The 21,180-nt window shown below is 46.5% G+C and overlaps 1 protein-coding gene across 9 annotated transcripts in view; it reads right to left on the bottom strand.

Annotated features, from left to right (window-relative positions):
- Nucleotides 1-21,180, bottom strand: part of STX1A (syntaxin 1A) — a 337,512-nt gene that overhangs the window by 251,211 nt on the left and 65,121 nt on the right. For 8 of the 9 annotated variants that reach the window (XM_084651118.1, XM_084651122.1, XM_084651123.1 and 5 more), the window contains one exon: nucleotides 20,715-20,814. In XM_084651118.1, coding sequence (XP_084507244.1) covers nucleotides 20,715-20,814 — 100 coding nt within the window. Of the gene's footprint in view, nucleotides 1-19,136; nucleotides 19,249-20,714; nucleotides 20,815-21,180 lie in introns of those variants that run through there. The other variant, XM_084651124.1, reaches the window with a different exon arrangement.

The following is a 21,180-nucleotide window of genomic DNA, read 5'->3' on the forward strand; positions in this document are numbered from 1 at the left end:
TCAATGAGTGCTCTAAGAAGTGCATCTTCTCAAAGCCTCTTCTCGAGATTCTGCCTCTAGCTGCCTTCAGTATCAGTGAGCTTCACCAGGGTAACAAGCCTAAGGAGGGCCTGTACCTCTTCTTCAGTGCTGGTGAAAGAGATTGAGGAGCCGCAGGCATCTCTGGTGCTGTGCTCCACACTGAAGCTGAAGTACCAGGAGTGTGTGCCAAATGCAATGACTCTGACGGAGGGCGAAACACTTGAGCCTGGCCACTCTAGCTTTCTTCAAGCAAGGCATGAGCCCTTTAGAAATGTGACACTTGTCACTAGCATGGGATTTTCCCAAGCATTTCAGGCAGGCAGAGTGTGAGTTGCTGACCAGCTCTGGCTCACTACAGGACCCCAGAGAGCAAGGCATTGTTCTGGTCTCACTCCCAGGACCAAATCTTAAAATTTGGTCAAAAAGACTTAAAAACTGAAACCTAATACTAATATCTAACTAAAATATACCTAAGGAAATAACTAATTTTTAAGGGTAACGGTATATAGAATCATAGAATATCAGGGTTGGAAGGGACCCCAGAAGGTCATCTAGTCCAACCCCCTGCTCGAAGCAGGACCAATTTCCAGTTAAATCATCCCAGCCAGGGCTTTGTCAAGCCTGACCTTAAAAACCTCTAAGGAAGGAGATTCTACCACCTCCCTAGGTAACGCATTCCAGTGTTTCACCACCCTCTTAGTGAAAAAGTTTTTCCTAATATCCAATCTAAACCTCCCCCACTGCAACTTGAGACCATTACTCCTCGTTCTGTCATCTGCTACCATTGAGAACAGTCTAGAGCCATCCTCTTTGGAACCCCCTTTCAGGTAGTTGAAAGCAGCTATCAAATCCCCCCTCATTCTTCTCTTCTGCAGGCTAAACAATCCCAGCTCCCTCAGCCTCTCCTCATAACTCATGTGTTCCAGTCCCCTAATCATTTTTGTTGCCCTTCGCTGGACTCTCTCCAATTTATCCACATCCTTCTTGAAGTGTGGGGCCCAAAACTGGACACAGTACTCCAGATGAGGCCTCACCAATGTCGAATAGAGGGGAACGATCACGTCCCTCGATCTGCTCGCTATGCCCCTACTTATACATCCCAAAATGCCATTGGCCTTCTTGGCAACAAGGGCACACTGCTGACTCATATCCAGCTTCTCGTCCACTGTCACCCCTAGGTCCTTTTCCGCAGAACTGCTGCCTAGCCATTCGGTCCCTAGTCTGTAGCTGTGCATTGGGTTCTTCCGTCCTAAGTGCAGGACCCTGCACTTATCCTTATTGAACCTCATCAGATTCCTTTTGGCCCAATCTTCCAATTGGTCTAGGTCCTTCTGTATCCTATCCCTCCCCTCCAGCGTATCTACCACTCCTCCCAGTTTAGTATCATCCGCAAATTTGCTGAGAGTGCAATCCACACCATCCTCCAGATCATTTATGAAGATATTGAATAAAACCGGCCCCAGGACCGACCCTTGGGGCACTCCACTTGATACCGGCTGCCAACTAGACATGGAGCCATTGATCACTACCCGTTGAGCCCGACAATCTAGCCAGCTTTCTACCCACCTTATAGTGCATTCATCCAGCCCATACTTCCTTAACTTGCTGACAAGAATACTATGGGAGACCGTGTCAATTATACAATTGAGAGAGAGAGGAACTTGTTCCAAGAATTCTGGAAGCCCTCCAACAACCACTACTTGGTAAGAAGGAACTGAGGGAGGCTGGGGTGCGGAGGAGGGCTCTGCTCTTTTATACCTGCATGTAGCTGTGCGTGACAGTAGAGGGAGGTTGAGTCTCCCCAACAGGTACCGCAGAGGGGAAAAAGTTATTTGACAACTGTGCACGGGGTGCTCGCACACTTACAGTGACTGGACACATGCAAGTGCTCAAAGGAGAATCAAAGATTCCAAGTCCAGGAGGGACCGTTGTGACTATCTAGCCTGAACTCCTGCATAGCATAGGCCAGAGAACTGCCCCACAACCATTCCTAGAACAGAGATTTTAGAAAAACCTCCAATCTCAATTTTAAAATGGCAAGCGATGGAGAATCCATCATGACCCTTGGTAAATTGTTCCAATGGTTAATTCCTCTCTCTCTTAAAATGTATGGCCTATTTCCAATCTGAATTTGTCTAGCTTTAATTTCCAGCCATTGGATTTTATACCTCTCTTTGATAGACTGAAGAGCCCATTATTAAATATTTGATTGTAAACAAGTCACCCTTTAACCATCTCTTTGTTAAGTAAAATAGATTAAGCTCCTTCAATCTATTACTAGAAGGCAGGTTTTCTAACCCTTTAATTATTCTTCTGGCTCTTCTCTGAAACAGCTCCAATTTATCAACATCCTTCTTGAACTGTGGACACCAGAACTGGACACATTATTAAGGTAGCAGTCACAAAAGTGCCAAATACACAGGCAAGATAATCTCTCTGCTCCTACTCAAGATTCCCCTATTTATGCATCCCAGGATCCTTTTGGCCATAGCACTAGGAACCCACATTCAGTTGATTATCCACAACGACCCCCATTTCTTTTTCAGAGTTACTGCTTCCCAGGATAAAGTCCCTCATTGTGTAAGAAGGCCTACACTATTTGTTCCTAAATGTATACATTTAGCCATATTAAAATACATATTTATTTGCTTGGGCCCAGCTTACCAGACGATCCAGATCTCTCTGTATCAGTGATCTGTCCTCTTCATTATTTACCACTCCCCCAATTTTTGGGTCATCTGCAAACCTGATCAGTGATTATTTTGTTTTCTTCCAGGTCGTTGATAAAAATGTTAAATAGCGTAGGGCCAAGAACCGAACTCTGCACGACCCTACTGGACACACACCCATTCAATGATGATTCTCCATTTACAGTTACATTTTGAGACTTATCATTGAGCCAGCTTTTAATCACTTTAACGTGTGCCATCTTCATTTTATATCCTTCTTATTTTTTAATCAAAATGGTCTCTATCAGTCTATTCCGTAAAGAAACCATGTCCACGGCCCCAATACCTTACAGAGCATGATGATGCTCATTCAACTCCCTGGATCAGAAACAGTCTCAGTCAAATCCCATCCAGAAGACAAGGAGCCCAAAGGAAAATGTACAAGCAAACTGCATCCTGATTTCTGGAAGCCACCGTCTCAGTCTCATGTAATTTAGATTTATGAACTGGAGAATCACAGCTGGGATTTAAATTTATATGTAACTGAAACGTTCCTTGCTTTCTGTTACCCAGAAGCAGTTAGAGGTTTTAAATATTTATCATGCATTCTGAAGTCCACTGGAGATGGACTGAACCGACAGACTGAAGGAAACTGGCTATGGATTTGAGGATTTATGCTCTCAGGAGTAATTCATTCACTGAACATAATCCAATATACAAGGCAGTAAAGGAAACACGTTAGTGAGGAACCTGTAAGGAAAACTGGTGTATGTAGGAAAGGCATGGCAGAAATCACTCAGCATGCTTATCGATGGCTCTAAAATACAATTAACTCTTCCCCATTAAACATCTAAACTCCCTTCGCTGGGAGAATGGACAGAATTGAGCCCTAGAGGCTGAAACAAAATAAATTCTCTTTTGAGCACCAAAAGTGACAACAGCTGTAGCAGTCAGATGGAATAAATTTAAGGACTGATTTATCAAGGGACTTGTGATTCAAATCACAAACCTTAACAAAAACGAAACTGCCAAGTGAATTATAAATACAATAAAACCTCAGAGTTATGAACACCAGAGTTATGAACTGACCAGTCAGCCACACACCTCATTTGGAACTGGAAGTACACAATCAGGCAGCAGCAGAGATGCAGGGGGGGCTGGGGGGGAAGCAAATACAGTACAGTACTGTGTTAAACATAAACTACTGAAAAAATAAAGGGAAAGCAGCATTTTTCTTCTGCATAGTAAAGTTTCAAAGCTGAACTAAGTCATTGTTCAACTGTAAACTTTGGAAAGAACAACCAGAATGTTTTGTTGAGAGTTACGAACAACCTCCATTCCTAAGGTGTTTGTAATGCTGAGGTTCTACTGTACTTCTCCTTTAAGCTGGGCAAAGGGAACCTCCGTTCATTCAGCAGCCTCTCTGTGTGGTTACCAAACTTTGCAGTCAAACTGCCATCTTGCTGATGTCCACTCCAGCCCATGCACCACTCATGCAGCTAGCTGCCAGACAGACACCCTCACTTTTCCTCTATGCTCTGGAAGTGCATATCGAGAGTCACAGATGATTGTTATTATGATGATCTACAGCAGTGGTTCTCAGCCTTTCCAGACTACTGTACCCTTTCAGGAGTCTGATTTGTCTTGCGTACCCCCAAGTTTCACCTCACTTAAAAACTACTTGCTTACAAAATCAGACATAAACATACAAAAGTGGCACAGCATACTAGTATTGAAAAGTGGCTGACTTTCTCATTTTTACCATATAATTATAAAATAAAATGACTGGAATATAAATATTGTACATACATTTCAGAGTACTGTATACAGAGCAGTATAAACAAGTCATTGTATGAAATTTTAGTTTGTACTGACTTCACTAGTGATTAATAACAAGAATTTTGGTTATAGGCTGGGGACGCATCACTTGGAAGTAACAGAGGGACAGAAGGACGGTGAAGAAATTTGGCAGAATGTGACCCCCAGAAGAAGAAAGGGGAGCGTCCATGTACCAGCAACACAGATACAGGTGAGCAACCGTTTTCATGTTCTCTCCGCACGTACTAATGCGGAGAGTGGACTAGATGATACATCTGAGAGAAGGGAGCAGAAGGAGACTCCACCAATTGGAAGGCATGAGATGCACTGTCCTAGGGTTGGGGGTTCCACGACAACCGCTCCCAAGAGAAGGAGGCGGGTGGTGGTGGTTAGGGACTCCCTCCTAAGGGGGACTGGGTCATCTATCTGCCGCCCCGACCGGGAAAACCGAGAAGTCTGCTGCTTGCCAGGAGCTAGGATTCACGACGTGACGGAGAGACTGCCAAGACTCATCAACTCCTCGCATTGCTACAGCTTCCTGCTTCTCCACGAGGGCACCAATGATACTGCCAAGAATGACCTTCAGCGGATCACTGCAGACTTCGTGGCTCTGGGAAGAAGGATAAAGGAGTTTGAGGCACAAGTGGTGTTCTCGTCCATCCTCCCCGTGGAAGGAAAAAGACCAGGTAGAGACCATCAAATCGTGAAAGTCAACGAATGGTTACACAGCTGGTGTCGGAGAGAAGGCTTTGGATTCTTTGACCATGGGATGGTGTTCCAAGAAGGAGGAGTGCTAGGCAGAGACGGGCTCCACCTAATGAAGAGAGGGAACAGCATCTTTGCAAGCAGGCTGGCTATCCTAGTGAGGAGGTGTCATAAATATAAAGGGAAGGGTAACCAAGAGGTCAGCCAGAGCCTGAAATACCCCATAGTGCACCAGTGGAGAGCGGTTCAGAGTCCACGGAAACAGACCCACCCCCTACATCGCTTCCAGAGGGACCAAGCCCAGGTCCACAATCCAGTGAGGAACTTATGTCTCCAGGATCAAGGGAACAGTTCCAGGCCGAACAGGAAGCAGATGAAAGCCTCCAGAGAGCGTGGACGGAGGCACGGAGCAACCCACCACCTCTCAGCTCTTCTAATTGATCCCAGTTTGTTGTAGAAAGAGGACTTTTATACACAGAAACTCTTTCTGGTGGACACCAGGAAAACTGGCGTCCGTGGAGACAGTTGGTAGTTCCAACTAAGTACCGAGAAAAGCTCTTGAGCTTAGCCCATGATCATCCTAGTGGCCATGCTGGGGTGAACAGGACCAAAGACCATTTGGGGAGGTCAATCCACTGGGAGGGAATGGGCAAGGATGTTTCTGCCTATGTCCGATCTTGGGAGGTATGCCAACGAGTGCGAAAACCCCAAGACCAGGTCAAAGCCCCTCTACAGCCACTCCCCATCATTGAGGTTCCATTTCAGCGAGTAGCTGTGGATATTCTGGGTCCTTTTCCGAAAAAGACACCCAGAGGAAAGCAGTGCATACTGACTTTCATGGATTTTGCCACCTGATGGCTGGAAGCAGTAGGTCTAAGCAACACCAGGGCTAAAAGTGTGTGTCTGGCACTAACAGACATTTTTGCCAGGGTATCATAGAACCATAGAATCATAGAATATCAGGGTTGGAAGGGACCTCAGGAGGTCATCTAGTCCAACCCCCTGCTCAAAAGCAGGACCCATCCCCAATTAAATCATCCCAGCCAGGGCTTTGTCAAGCCTGACCTTAAAAACTTCTAAGGAAGGAGATTCCACCACCTCCCTAGGTAACGCATTCCAGTGTTTCACCACCCTCCTAGTGAAAAAGTTTTTCCTAATATCCAACCTAAACCTCCCCCACTGCAACTTGAGACCATTACTCCTTGTCCTGTCCTCTTCCACCACTGAGAATAGTCTAGATCCATCCTCTTTGGAACTCCCTTTCAGGTAGTTGAAAGCAGCTATCAAATCCCCCCTCATTCTTCTCTTCCGCAGACTAAACAATCCCAGTTCCCTCAGCCTCTCCCTCTGAGGTAGGTTGGTCCTCCGACATCCTTACAGATGCAGGAACTAATATCCTGGCAGGAACTATGGAAAGCTCATGTGGTGAATCACTTGGTTGCCACCTCCTACCACCATCAAACAAATGGCATGGTGGAGAAGTTTAATGGAACTTTGGGGGCCATGATATGTAAATTCATAAATGAGCACTCCAATGATTGGGACCTAGTGTTGCAGCAGTTGCTCTTTGTCTACAGGGCTGTACCCCATCCCAGTTTAGGGTTTTCACCATTTGAACTTGTATATGGCTGCGAAGTTAAGGGGCTATTACAGTTGGTGAAGCAGCAATGGGAGGGGTTTACACCTTCTCCAGGAACTAACATTCTGGACTTTGTAACCAACCTACAAACCATCCTCCGAACCTCTTTAGCCCTTGCTAAAGAAAACCTAAAGGATGCTCAAAGAGAGCAAATGCCTGGTATGATAAACATGCCAGAGAGCGTTCCTTCAAAGTAGGGGACCAAGTCATGGTCTTAAAGGTGCTCCAGGCCCAATAAATGGAAGCATCGTGGGAAGGGCCATTCACGGTCCAAGAGCGCCTGGGAGCTGTTAATTATCTCATAGCATTTCCCACCTCAAACCGAAAGCCTAAAGTGTACCATATTAATTCTCTAAAGCCCTTTTATTCCAGAGAATTAAAGGTTTGTCAGTTTACAGCCCAGGGAGGAGATGACGCTGACTGGCTTGAAGGTGTCTACTATGAAGGGAAAAGTGCTGGTTGTGTGGAAGAGGTGAACCTCTCCATGACCCTTCGGCATATGCAGCGACAGCAGATCAAGGAGCTGTGCCTTAGCTATGCGCCGACGTTCTCAACCACCCCAGGACTGACTGAACGGGCATACCTCCATTGACACAAGTAATGCTCACCCAATTAGAGTCCAACCTTACCGGGTGTCTCATCAGGCTAAAACTGCTATAGAACGGGAGATCCAGGATATGCTACATATGGGTGTAATCTGCCCCTCCCGCAGTGCATGGGCATCTCCAGTGGTTCTAGTTCCCAAACCAGATGGGGAGATACGCTTTTGCGTGGACTACTATAAGCTAAATGCTGTAACTCGCCCAGACAACTATCCAATGCCACGCACAGATGAACTATCGGAGAAACTGGGATGTGCCCAGTTCATCTCTACCTTGGACTTAACCAAGGGGTACTGGCAGGTACCGCTAGATGAATCCACCAAGGAAAGGTCACCCTTCATCACACATATTCTACGATTCTATGTCGGGCTGTATGAATTTAATGTACTCCCTTTCGGGCTGTGAAATGCACCCGCCACCTTCCAAAGACTTGTAGATGGTCTCCTAGCGGGATTAGGAGAATATGCAGTCGCCTACCTTGACGATGTGGCCATATTTTCGGACTCCTGGGCAGAACACCTGGAACATCTACAAAAAGTCTTCGAGGGCATAAGGGAGACAGGACTAACTGTTAAGGCTAAGAAGTATCAAATAGGCCTAAACAGAGTGACTTACCTTGGACACCAGGTGGGTCAAGGAACTATCAACCCCCTACAGGCCAAAGTGGATGCTATCTAAAAGTGGCCTGTCCCAAAGTCAAAGAAACAGGTCCAATCCTTCTTAGGTTTGGCCAGATATTACAGGCAATTTGTACCACAGTACATCCAAATCGCCGCCCCAATGACAGACCTAACCAAAAAGGAACAGCCAAATGCAGTTCAGTAGATTGAAGAGCGTCAGAAGGCCTTTAACCAGCTTAAAGCGACACTCATGACTGACCCTGTGCTAAGGGCCCCAGACTTTGACAAACCGTTCCTAGTAACCACAGATGCGTCCGAGCGTGGTGTGGGAGCAGTCTTAATGCAGGAAGGACCGAAACAAGAGTTCCATCCTGTTGTGTTTCTCAGCAAGAAGCTGTCTGAGAGGGAAAGCAACTGGTCAGTCAGTGAAAAAGAATGTTACGCCATTGTCTACGCTCTGGAAAAGCTACGCCCATATGTTTGGGGACAGCGTTTCCACCTGCAAACTGACCATGCTGCGCTACAGTGGCTTCATACTGACATGGGAAATAACAAAAAACGTATTCGGTGGAGTTTAGCTCGCCAAGATTTTGATTTCAACATACAACACATCTCAGGAGCTTCTAAAAAAGTGGCTGATGCACTCTCTCGTGAAAGTTTCCCAGAATCAACTGGTCCAAATTGTCCTTAAGATGTGGGAAATATTGTTAGTCTTTATACAGTTAGTAGTATATTTAGAGATGCATGTGTCTTATTAACTCTGTTTTCTCCTAGAGCTCCAGGAAGAAATCACAGCCAGTGTTTCGCCCTATCTGTGATTTGGGGGGCGTGTCATAAAAATAAAGGGAAGGGTAACCAACTTTCTGTCTACAGTGCTGTAAAATCCCTCCTGGCCAGAGGCAACATCCTATTACCTGTAAAGGGTTAAGAAGCTCAGCTAACCTGGCTGGCACCTGACCCAAAGGACCAATAAGGGGACAAGATACTTTCAAATCTTGTGGGGGTCTGGGGGGAAAGCTTTTGTTTGTGCTCTTTGTTTACGTGTTGGTTCTCTCTTGGGACTGAGAGAGGCCAGACAGAAATCCATCTTCTTCAACCCATCCTAATCCAAGTCTCCAATAGTGCAACCAGTGTAGGTAAGCCAGGCAAGGCGGATTAGTTTATCTTTTCTTTTATGTGAATTTCCCCTGAGTTAAGAGGGAGGTTTATTCCTGTTTTCTGTAACTTTAAGGTTTTGCCCAGAGGGGGATCCTCTGTGTTTTGAATCTGAATACCCTGTAAAGTATTTCCCATCCTGATTTTACAGAAATGATTTTTACCTCTCTCTTTTTTAATAAAATCCTTCTTTTAAGAACCTGACTGATTTTTCCATTGTTCCAAGATCCAGGGGTTTGGGTCTTTGATGATTTTGTAACCAATTGGTTAGGATATTATTCTCAAGCCTCCCCAGAAAAGGGGGTGTAGGGCTTGGGGGGATATTTTGGGGGAAGACGTCTCCAAGTGGGCTCTTTCCCTGTTCTTTGTTTAAAACGCTTGGTGATGGCAGCATAGAGTTCAAGGACAAGGCAAAGTTTGTACCTTGGGGAAGTTTATAACCTAAGCTGGTAAGAATAAGCTTAGGGGGTCTTTCATGCGGCTCCCCACATCTGTACCCTAGAGTTTAGAGTGGGGAAGGAACCCGACAGTGGGGCTTTAAACTAGGTTCACCGGGGAAGGAGACCAAAGTCCTGAGGTAAGTGGGGACGTGAGATACCGGGAGGAAGCACGAGCAGGAGAGCACGAGAGGGGAGGGCTCCTGAATAACATTAAGAAAGCAGGACAATCAGCAAGTTATCTCAAGTGCCTATACACAAATGCAAGAAGCCTGGGAAACAAGCAGGGAGAACTGGAAGTCCTGGCACAGTCAAGGAATTATGGTGTGACTGGAATAACAGAGACTTGGTGGGATAACTCACATGACTGGAGTACTGTCATGGATGGATATAAACTGCTCAGGAAGGACAGGCAGGGCACAAAAGGTGGGGGAGTTGAACTGTATGAAAGAGAGCAGTATGACTGCTCAGAGCTCCGGTATGAAACTGCAGAAAAACCTAAGAGTCTCTGGATTAAGTTTAGAAGTGTGAGCAACAAGGGTGATGTCATGGTGGGAGTCTGCTATAGACCACCAGATCAGGGGGTTGAGGTGAAGGAGGCTTTCTTCCGGCAACTAACGGAAGTTACTGGATCACAGACCCTGGTTCTCATGGTAGACTTCAATCACCCTGATATCTGCTGGGAGAGCACGGACAATCCAAGACTTTTTGGAAAGTGAAGGGGACAATTTTCTGGTGCAAGTGCTGGAGGAACCAACTAGGGGCAGAGCTTTTCTTGACCTGCTGCTCACAAACCAGGAAGAATTAGTAGGGGAAGCAAAAGTGGAGGGGAACATGGGAGGCAGTGACCATGAGATGGTTGAGTTCAGGATCCTGACACAAGGAAGAAATGAGAGCAGCAGAATACGGACCCTGGACTTCAGAAAAACAGACTTTGAGTCCCTCAGGGATCTGATGGGCAGGATCCCCTGGGAGAATAACATGAGAGGGAAAGGAGTGCAGGAGAGCTGGCTGTTTTTTAAAGAATCCTTATTGAGGTTACAGGGACAAACCATCCCGATGTGTAGAAAGAACAGTAAATATGGCAGGCAACCAGCTTGGCTTCACAGTGAAATCCTTGCTGATCTTAAACACAAAAAAGAAGCTTACAAGAAGTGGAAAACTGGACAAATGACCAGGGAGGAGTATAAAAATATTGCTCAGGCATGCAGGAGTGAAATCAGGAAGGCCAAATCATACCTGGAGTTGCAGCTAGCAAGAGACGTTAAGAGTAACAAGAAGGGTTTCTTCGGGTATGTTAGCAACAAGAAGAAAGCCAAGGAAAGAGTAGGCCCCTTACTGAATGAGGGAGGCAACCTAGGGACAGAGGATGTGGAAAAAGCTAATGTACTCAATGCTTTTTTTGCCTTTGTCTTCACGAACAAGGTCAGCTCCCACACTGCTGCACTGGGCAGCACATCATGGGGAGGAGGTGACCAGCCCTCTGTGGAGAAAGAAGTGGTTTGGGACTATTTAGAAACGCTGGACTAACACAAGTCCATGGGGCCGGATGCGCTGCATTCGAGAGTGGTAAAGGAGTTGGCGGATGTGATTGCAGAGCCATTGGCCATTATCTTTGAAAACTCTCGGCAATCGGGAGAGGTCCTGGAAGACTGGAAAAAGGCTAATGTAGTGCCCATCTTTAAAAAAGGGAAGGAGGAGGGTCCGGGGAAGTACAGGGCAGTCAGCCTCACCTCAATCCCTGGAAAAATCATGGAGCAGGTCTTCAAGGAATCAGTTTTGAAACACTTAGAGGAGAGGAAATGATTAGGAACAGTCAGCATGGATTCACCAAGGGCAAGTCATGCCTGACTAACCTAATTGCCGTCTATGACAACATAACTGACTCTGTGGATGAGGGGAAAGCAGTGGATGTGTTATTTCTTGACTTTAGCAAAGCTTTTGATATGGTCTCCCACAGTATTCTTGCCAGCAAGTTAAAGTATGGGCTGGATGAATGGACTATAAGGTGGATAGAAAGCTGGCTAGATTGTCGGGCTCAATGAGTAGTGATCAATGGCTCCACGTCTAATTGGCATCCAGTATCAAGCAGAGTGCCCCAAGGGTCGGTCTTGGGGCCGGTTTTGTTCAATATCTTCATTAATGATCTGGAGGATGGCATGGACTGCACCCTCAGCAAGTTTACAGATGACTCTAAACTGGGAGGAGTGGTAGGTACGCTGGAGCGTACGGATAGGCTACAGAGGGAGCTAGACAAATTAGAGGATTGGGCCAAAAGAAATCTGATGAGGTTCAACAAGGACAAGTGCAAAGTACTTCGCTTAGGACGGAAGAATCCCATGCAACGCTACAGACTAGGGACTGAATGGCTCGGCAGCAGTTGTGCAGAAAAGGACCTAGGGGATACGTTGGATGAGAAGCTGGGTATGAGTCAACAGTGTGCCCTTGTTGACAAGAAGGCTAACGGCATTTGTATAAGTAGGGGCATTGCCAGCAGATTGAGGGACGTGATCATTCCCCTCTATTTGGCATTCATGAGGCCTCATCTGGAGTACTGTGTCCAGTTTTGGGCCCCACACTACAACAAGGATGTGGAAAAATTAGAAAGAGTCCAGCGGAGGCCAACAAAAATGATTAGGGGGCTGGAACACATAACTTATGAGGAGAGGCTGAGGGAACTGGGATTGTTTAGTCTGCAGAACAGAAGAATGAGGGGGGATTTGATAGCTGCTTTCAACTACGTGAAAGAGGGTTCCAAAGAGGATGGCTCTAGACTGTTCTCAGTGGTAGCAGATGACAGAACAAGGAGTAATGGTCTCAAGTTGCAGAGGGGGAGGTTTAGGTTGGATATTAGGAAAAACTTTTTCACTACGAGAGTGGTGAAACACGGGAATGCATTACCTAGGGAGGTGGTAGAATCTCCTTTCTTAGAAGTTTTTAAGGTCAGGCTTGACAAACACCTGGCTGGGATGATTTAGTTGGGGATTGGTCCTGCTTTGAGCAGGGGGTTGGACTAGATGACCTCCTGAGGTCCCTTCCAACCCTGATATTCTATGATTCTATTAGTCTGTCAATTCCTGAGCACAACATTCACCCCTAATATACAAGAAGATCAAAAAATCCTCCTCAGCAGGTCAGAATAAAATATCAACCTAGCAGCTTCTGAACTCCCCCATAAATAATTAAACTCTGTCCAAAATAATCCTCGGCTACAGAATCACTTAGTGCTCAGCAAAGCAATTTCTATACTCACTTTCTTTCAAATCAGGCTGTTTGAAGAGTGCAAAGCTGTGTTTCTCATTGCTGATTATTAGCTGGCTCCAGATTCCCTTTTAGAGCCTTCTTCCCACTGACACAAATAATTAGCCAATTTCCTTTTACCTGTCTGATCTGTCCTGCAAAAAGCATCTCTCCCCTGTTCCTCCGGTACCTGCTTAGAAAGCTCAGGGCAGCAGCAATCTGGTGGGTGAACATCCCTGGGGTGATGTCAAAAAGCAGAAGGCATTAATGAAATGCTGCTCAGCTAGTGCCAGCTGCCATGCTTACCACATGGAGACTATCCAGCCCCCTGCTAGCCTTTAGTAATCCGTTACCACAATGGCCTCCTGAAAGCACAGTGCCCCCAGACTGACTGGGTTGCGCTGAATGGCACGTTCGTGATTGCGCTGAACCAGCACGCTGCTGCACCTGCGTGCTCTGTCTTCTGGAGTGAGGAGAGAGATGAGGGAGCCTCATTTTCCCAACTGCATTTCTTAGCCCCAGTATGAAGAGGTCTAGATGTTTCTTGGGGCACAAAATCAAGGTAAAGTATCCTGGACAGCACAGAGGAACAGGCTGGATTTTAGGATGGAAGCGGCAGAAAGCAGCATTTTCTCCTGACAACTTGCTAATGGAATGGAAAGGCACTGGTTCTTTAAAAAGAACAGGAGTACTAGTGGCACCTTAGAGACTAACCAATTTATTTGAGCATAAGCTTTCGTGAGCTACTGCTCACTTCATCGGATGCATAGAATGGAACATATAGTAAGATATATATATATATATACACACACACACACACAGATAAGTTGGAAGTTACCATACAAACTGTGAGAGGCTAATTAGTTAAGATGAGCTATTATCAGCAGAAGAAAAAAAACTTTTGTCGTGATGATCAAGATGGCCCGTTTAGACAGTGGACAAGAAGGGATGAGGATACTTCACTTAAGGAAACAGATTCAATATGTGTAATGGCACTCCCTAATTGAGACACAGATTTGAGCTCAAGGTAAATGGGACACCAGGATTAGCCACAAAGAGTAGCCTTGTGCAGCACCTCACAAAAGCAGGTTGGAGAGCCCCTCCCCGGGACAGTCTGGAGCTCTGAGCGGAAACACATACTGCCCTCAGGATTGCTGAATCTACTGAAATTCAGAAGCAACAAGCATCATAGAATCATAGAATATCAGGGTTGGAAGGGACCTCAGGAGGTCATCTAGTCCAACCCCCTGCTCAAAGCAGGACCAATCCCCAACTAAATCATCCCAGCCAGGTGTTTGTCAAGCCTGACCTTAAAAACTTCTAAGGAAGGAGATTCCACCACCTCCCTAGGTAACGCATTCCAGTGTTTCACCACTCTCGTAGTGAAAAAGTTTTTCCTAATATCCAACCTAAACCTCCCCCACTGCAACTTGAGACCATTACTCCTTGTTCTGTCATCTCCTACCACTGAGAACAGTCTAGAGCCATCCTCTTTGGAACCCTCTTTCACGTAGTTGAAAGCAGCTATCAAATCCCCCCTCATTCTTCTGTTCTGCAGACTAAACAATCCCAGTTCCCTCAGCCTCTCCTCATAAGTCATGTGTTCCAGACCCCTAATCATTTTTGTTGCCCTCCGCTGGACTCTTTCTAATTTTTCCACATCCTTGTTGTAGTGTGGGGCCCAAAACTGGACACAGTACTCCAGATGAGGCCTCATGAATGCCAAATAGAGGGGAATGATCACGTCCCTCAATCTGCTGGCAATGCCCCTACTTATACATCTCAAAATGCCATTGGCCTTCTTGGCAACAAGGGCATGCTGTTGACTCATATCCAACTTCTCATCCACTGTCACCCCTAGGTCCTTTTCTGCACAACTGCTACCGAGCCATTTGGTCCCTAATCTGTAGCGGTGCATTGGATTCTTCCATCCTAAGTGCAGGACTCTGCACTTCTCCTTGTTGAACCTCATCAGATTTCTTTTGGCCCAATCCTCTAATTTGTCTAGCTCCCTCTGTAGCCTATCCGTACGCTCCAGAGTACCTACCACTCCTCCCAGTTTAGAGTCATCTGTAAACTTGCTAAGGGTGCAGTCCATGCCATCCTCCAGATCATTTATGAAGATCACAATTCTAGCTTCCAAGGACTGGAAGTTTAACGCCTTTCTTGGTAATCTAATTAGACCCCTGTGGTACAGCAACAGTTCCCATCCATCCCAAGGACACAGAGGAAAAATTGTATTGAAGTTTTTATCTTCTCCACTGATGCAGAACAGAAAATGGTGCTCTTCAGTGCTCTCAGCTGCATTCAGTGTCCCTGTCCAGGTGTTCACATCTATTTCAGAGATCCATTTAATAGAATCATAAGAATAATCAGGTTTGGAAGGGACCTCAGGAGGTCATCTAGTCTAACCCCCGGCTCAGAGCAGGACCAATCCCCAGCTAAATCATCCTAGCCAGGGCTTTGTCAAGCCTGACCTTAAAAACCTTAAAAGGAAGGAAATTCTACCACCTCCCTAGGTAACGCATTCCAGTGCTTCACCACCCTCCTAGTGAAAACGTTTTTCCTAATATCCAACCTAAACCTCCCCCACTGCAACTTGAGACCGTTACTCCTTGTTCTGTCATCTGCTACCTCCGAGAACAGTCTAGAGCCATCCTCTTTGGAACCCCCTTTCAGGTAGTTGAAAGCAGCTATCAAATCCCCCCTCATTCTTCTCTTCCGTAGACTAAACAATCCCAGTTCCTTCAGCCTCTCCTCATAAGTCATGTGTTCCAGACCCCTAATCATTTTTGTTGCCCTCCGCTGGACGCTTTCCAATTTTTCCACATCCTTCTTGTAGTGTGGGGCCCAAAACTGGACACAGTACTCCAGATGAGGCCTCACCAATGTCGAATAGAGGGGAACGATCACGTCCCTCAATCTGCTGGCAATGCCCCTACGTATACATCCCAAAATGCCATTGGCCTTCTTGGCAACAAGGGCACACTGCTGACTCATATCCAGCTTCTCGTCCACTGTAACCCCTAGGTCCTTTTCTGCCGAACTGCTGCCGAGCCATTCGGTCCCTAGTCTGTAGCGGTCCATGGGATTCTTCTTTCCTAAGTGCAGGACTCTGCACTTGTCCTTGTTGAACCTCATCAGATTTCTTTTGGCCCAATCCTCTACCACTCCTCCCAATTTAGTGTCATCTGCAAACTTGCTGAGGGTGCAGTCCACACCATCCTCCAGATCATTAATGAAGATATTGAACAAAACCGGCCCCAGGACCGACCCTTAGGGCACTCCGCTTGATACCAGCTGCCAACTATACATGGAGCCATTGATCACTACCCGTTGAGCTCGACGATCTAGCCAGCTTTCTATCCACTTTATAGTCCATTCATCCAGCCCATACTACTTTAACTTGCTGGCAAGAATACTGTGGGAGACAGTGTCAAAAGCTTTGCTAAAGTCAAGGAATAACATGACCACTGCTCTCTCCTCATCCACAGAGTCAATTATCTCGTTATAGAAGGCAATTAGATTAGTCAGGCATGACTTGCCTTTGGTGAATCCATGCTGACTGTTCCTGATCACTTTCCTCTCCTCTAAGTGCTTCAGAATTGATTCCTTGAAGATCTGCTCCATGATTTTTCCAGGGATTGAGGTGAGGCTGACTGGCCTTTAGTTCCCCAGATCCTCCTCCTTCCCTCTTTTAAAGATGAGCACTACATTAGCCTTTGTCCAGTCTTCTGGGACCTCCCCCGATTGCCGAGAGTTTTCAAAGATAATGGCCAATGGCTTTGAAATCACATCCGCCAACTCCCTTAGTACTCTTGAATGCAGCGCATCCAGCCCCATGGACTTGTGTTAGTCCAGCTTTTCTAAATAATCCCAAACCACTTCTTTCTCCACAGAGGGCTGGTCACCTCCTCCCCATTCTGTGTTGTCCAGTGCAGTAGTCTGGGAGATGACCTTGTTCGTGAAGACAGAGGCAAAAAAAGCATTGAGTACATTAGCTTTTTCCACATCCTCTGTCCCTAGGTTGCCTCCCTCATTCAGTAAGGGGCCTACTCTTTCCTTGGCTTTCTTCTTGCTGCTAACATACCCGAAGAAACCCTTCTTGTTACTCTTAACATCTCTTTCTAGCTGCAACTCCAAGTGCGATTTGGCCTTCTTGATTTCACTGCTGCATGCCTGAGCAATATTTTTATACTCCTCCCTGGTCATTTGTCCAGTCTTCCACTTCTTGTAAGCTTCTTTTTTGTGTTCAAGATCAGCAAGGATTTCACTGTGAAGCCAAGCTGGTTGCCTTCCGTATTAATATTCTTTCTACACATCAGGATGGTTTGTTCCTGTAACCTCAATAAGGATTCTTTAAAATACTGCCAGCTCTCCTGCACTCCTTTCCCCCCATGTTATTCTCCCAGGGGATCTTGCCCATCAGTTCCCTGAGGGACTCAAAGTCTGTTTTTCTGAAGTCCAGGGTCCGCATTCTGCTGCTCTCCTTTCTTCCTTGTGTCAGGATCCTGAACTCGACCATCTCATGGTCACTGCCTCCCATGTTCCCCTCCACTTTTGCTTCCCCTACTAATTCTTCCCGGTTTGTGAGCAGCAGGTCGAGAAGAGCTCTGCCCCTAGTTGGTTCCTCCAGCACTTGCACCAGGAAATTGTCCCCTACGCTTTCCAAAAACTTCCTGGATTGTCTGTGCACTTCTGTACTGCTCTCCCAGCAGATATCAGGGTGATTGAACATTTTGACTGTCCTGGTCATTCCCCTCCTACAGCCTGCACATAGCTAACATCCACAGCTCCTCCAGTCATAATGATGCAGAGGAGCAGAGTTCATTGGGCCTTGGCCTACTGAGACTGAAGCTGGCACTTACCCTTCTAGGTGAGCGTCTGTCATGGTTCAGCAGGTTTTACTAACAACTCACTGTAATTTGCTGCAAGGCTCCTGGCTTCCAGCACCTAATTAACCTCCACTGCAGCCCTCCTGACAAGACAGCTCATGCTAAATCACTGCACTGATGTGAGAGGAAAAAACACAGGCTCTACTTTTACTGCCCAATGGGCATGTAGGGCAGGAATTACAAAAATCACTGAGGGAAGCAGGAGCACGTCCCATTGAAAGATAATGGGAGCTGGGCTCAAACTTCTCAGACACTTTTCAAAATCCTGTCTCCAACTCTGGGATGCTGTAAACCGCCCATGAGCCCCTACCTTCTATCAGCTCTCAGCCTGTTAAATAGATTCACAAACTGTAAGGTCAACGGGAGCCATTCTGATAATCTAGTCTGACCTTCTGCACGTCCCTGGCCAGAAAACACCACCCAAGGAGTCCTGCAGTGAGCCCAACACTTTGTGGTGGAAACATAGCTGATCTTTCAGAAAGATACCTTTAAATAATTACTGCAGGACCTCATGGTGGAAACACAGACAAAGAAGCCAAGGTGAGAGGTGGTTCTAGGAATGTAAAGGCATGGAGGAATTGCATTATCAGGCTGAGAGCTTGGTGAACATTGACTGAGAAGCTGTTCCACATGTAATTAGGGATTAAGGGCCTGGGTGTCCTAGCGCTTGACACTGTAGATGGAGGAGCCAGAAAGGAGGCAAAAGAGGAAGATGTGTAGAGAAAGGACAGAGCAGGAAGAGAGAGTGTGTAGAGGGAAGGGAAGAGGAAGTAAGCAAAAGAAGGAAGAAGGGAGGTTCGGGACAGGAGGGGCAAGCCAATCGATAAACATCTAACCCTCACATCCTCTCCCTCATCCTCCCCTCCCTGTGTCCCCTCTTGGGATGAACTCTTTACAGGAGGGGAGCTGTCCTATTGGTACCCAGAGCATAAACACAGATTACGAATCAGGAACAATTGCAACCTGGCCTCTAAATGTTATTCTATTGCCAAAGACAAAGGCTTACCACCATTTGAAAAGCAGCCTTCTCCCTAGCGGTCACCCCCACCGCAGCCCTCTGGACAAGGGATCTGATGCTAAATTGCTGTCAAAAGGAACCAGACTCAGTCCTCCAGCATCCCCAGGGCTCTCCTCACAATGCTGGAGGGCAGCAGAGGGAGACCTCCAGGAGCATGTGTTTGGAAAGTGAAACTCTTCACTGGTTTATGTTCCTATTATCAGATACCAAATGAAGGTGGCAGGCAGCACTGTGGGGAGCAACATAGGCTGTAACCATACAGTTTAAACAGGGTCTTTCTGAAACAGGAGGATTTCTTTCTTTGTTGCCTACTATACCTTAGTAGCATATGGAACAACCTGTAGGAAGCACATGGCAGCAGGTCCAGCTGTGTCCCACCAAGCTGTGCTGAATAACTGCCCCATGCATATTGATTCACCCAAACTCTCGCTGTGGGAAGAAAAAGTCAGACTGTTTTAGGAAATCTGAACTGGAAAAATCTCATCCCCCATGGGGGCAGGTTCCAGAAATCAGGCACGGAAAAACTGCCTGGTAAAAGCCTGTCCACTGAGCAACAGCATGAACAGGGATGATCAGATAGGCATCTGACAGTTCAGATCCTCTGCATTTACTGCGATCTCTTATCTAGTGGTTAGTATTTGGGATTGGGGAATCCAGTAGCTCCTCCTGTGACCTCAGGCATATCTCAACCTCCCAATGTCTCAGTTTCCCCCTTTGTAAAATGGAGATAATAGCTATTAGCTACCTCACAGGGGACTGTGAGCCTTCATTTATGCCAAGGACCAGCATGTGATGGGGGAGAGAAAAGACATACTTGAATGTTTGAACTCAGAGACCACAGGGACGGGCACCATAGCCAGATAGAAACAGAACTTCAGGCAACCTTTAAGAGGGCTTAGGTTGCGATTCAGAATAAGGTTCAGGTCAATTCTTATTTAATCCTGATTGGTTCACCCACCCCGCATAAAAATTGTAATCTAGCCAGAAGGGGAGCAAAATGGATGGTATAAAGCAGGGGTCCTTCCATCCATGCATTCTACACTCCACAGCAGGCATTTCAGAGACCCAGCTCCAGAGGGTGGCCACACACCCAGACTGCAAATCTGGAGGCACAGAAAGGGTTGCATCGCTTCTCAGACTGTGCCTACAGTGGTGGGAACTCATTGAGAATCCTGTCTCATTAGTTTATTCTCCTTTAGCAGCCTGTCTGGCCAGGAGCTATTGCCAGGGAGCGAGCAGTCAGTATATCACCAGTTCTCTCAATTAAACCCTCCTGTTCGTTCTCTTTGCAGAGCTGGAGGACGTTGCTGTTTCCTAGTCATGACACAATCTGGAGGTGGCAATGGTGTCTGTAAATTAGTATTTTGATACCAAAGTGGCACGAGTACAAGCTCCGGGTCTCGGCAGCAATAACAAGACAATTACATTTGTTTTCTAGCTGAGTGGACAGGAAAATGACTCACCTGGATTAAAAGGGCCATTTGCTCTTTGCAGCCTCACTGCATCCACAAGCCTTAGGCACAGAATCATTCTGCACTAGCCTTAAGAAGCCCTCAGTGTTCCTCCTCATCTCCTTTCCTACCAGCCAAAAGAGCCCAGCAAGCCATCTAATCTCCTTTCCTAGCTGCCCAGCCATCTGCGGTCTCTCTCTTCCCCAGATGGCTTCTATCAGCTCCATGGTCATCACGCACTTCATCAGCCTCCTGGTTTACACCACACGCTGGTTACATCACAGCCAGCATGACCACTGTCGCACTGTACCAGCATCTAATTCTTTGCATATGTCCCATCCATCCACTCAAGAAAGCAGATCAAGCCTGATGTGTCATGGTAGTACACATGTTCCCCACACCCCACAGCCTGCTGGAGCAGAAAGCCGAGAACGCCTCACTCACTCTCATCTGGGTTTGGGGATGCAAGAATAGCACTGTGCTTCCTCTTCACTTCCTCCACATTCTCAGAAATTTTATCGATGAACCCTCGAATTTCTTCCACCTACGGAGACATGGCCCAAATGAACACAGCTGTTCAGCATATTCATGACAGTTGAGTCTATGAGAAGGGGAGAGGTTGTTAAACACAAGTGCTCCCCCATCTGAAAGCAGTCATAGGAGACCTGGGCCAGCATAGGCTGCTTCCTGCAGGAGAATTTCGCTGGCTACCACCTGATTGGCTTCTTAAAAGTGTGGCTATATCATGAAAAGAGACTCTCTAAAGTGCAGCAGTGTGGTTTGGGGGCAGGGGAACATGTTTATTACATCAGTGACTCTATGTCACGTCTGTTCAGTTTACATGTTAGAAAATGTTATTTCAACATGCCAGCCCAGAAAACTCCCTTGGAATCCAAGAGACTCCAAGCTT

This window comes from Lepidochelys olivacea, assembly GCF_965140295.1.
Source record: "Lepidochelys olivacea isolate rLepOli2 genome assembly, chromosome: 17".
Lineage (NCBI taxonomy): Eukaryota > Metazoa > Chordata > Testudines > Cheloniidae > Lepidochelys > Lepidochelys olivacea.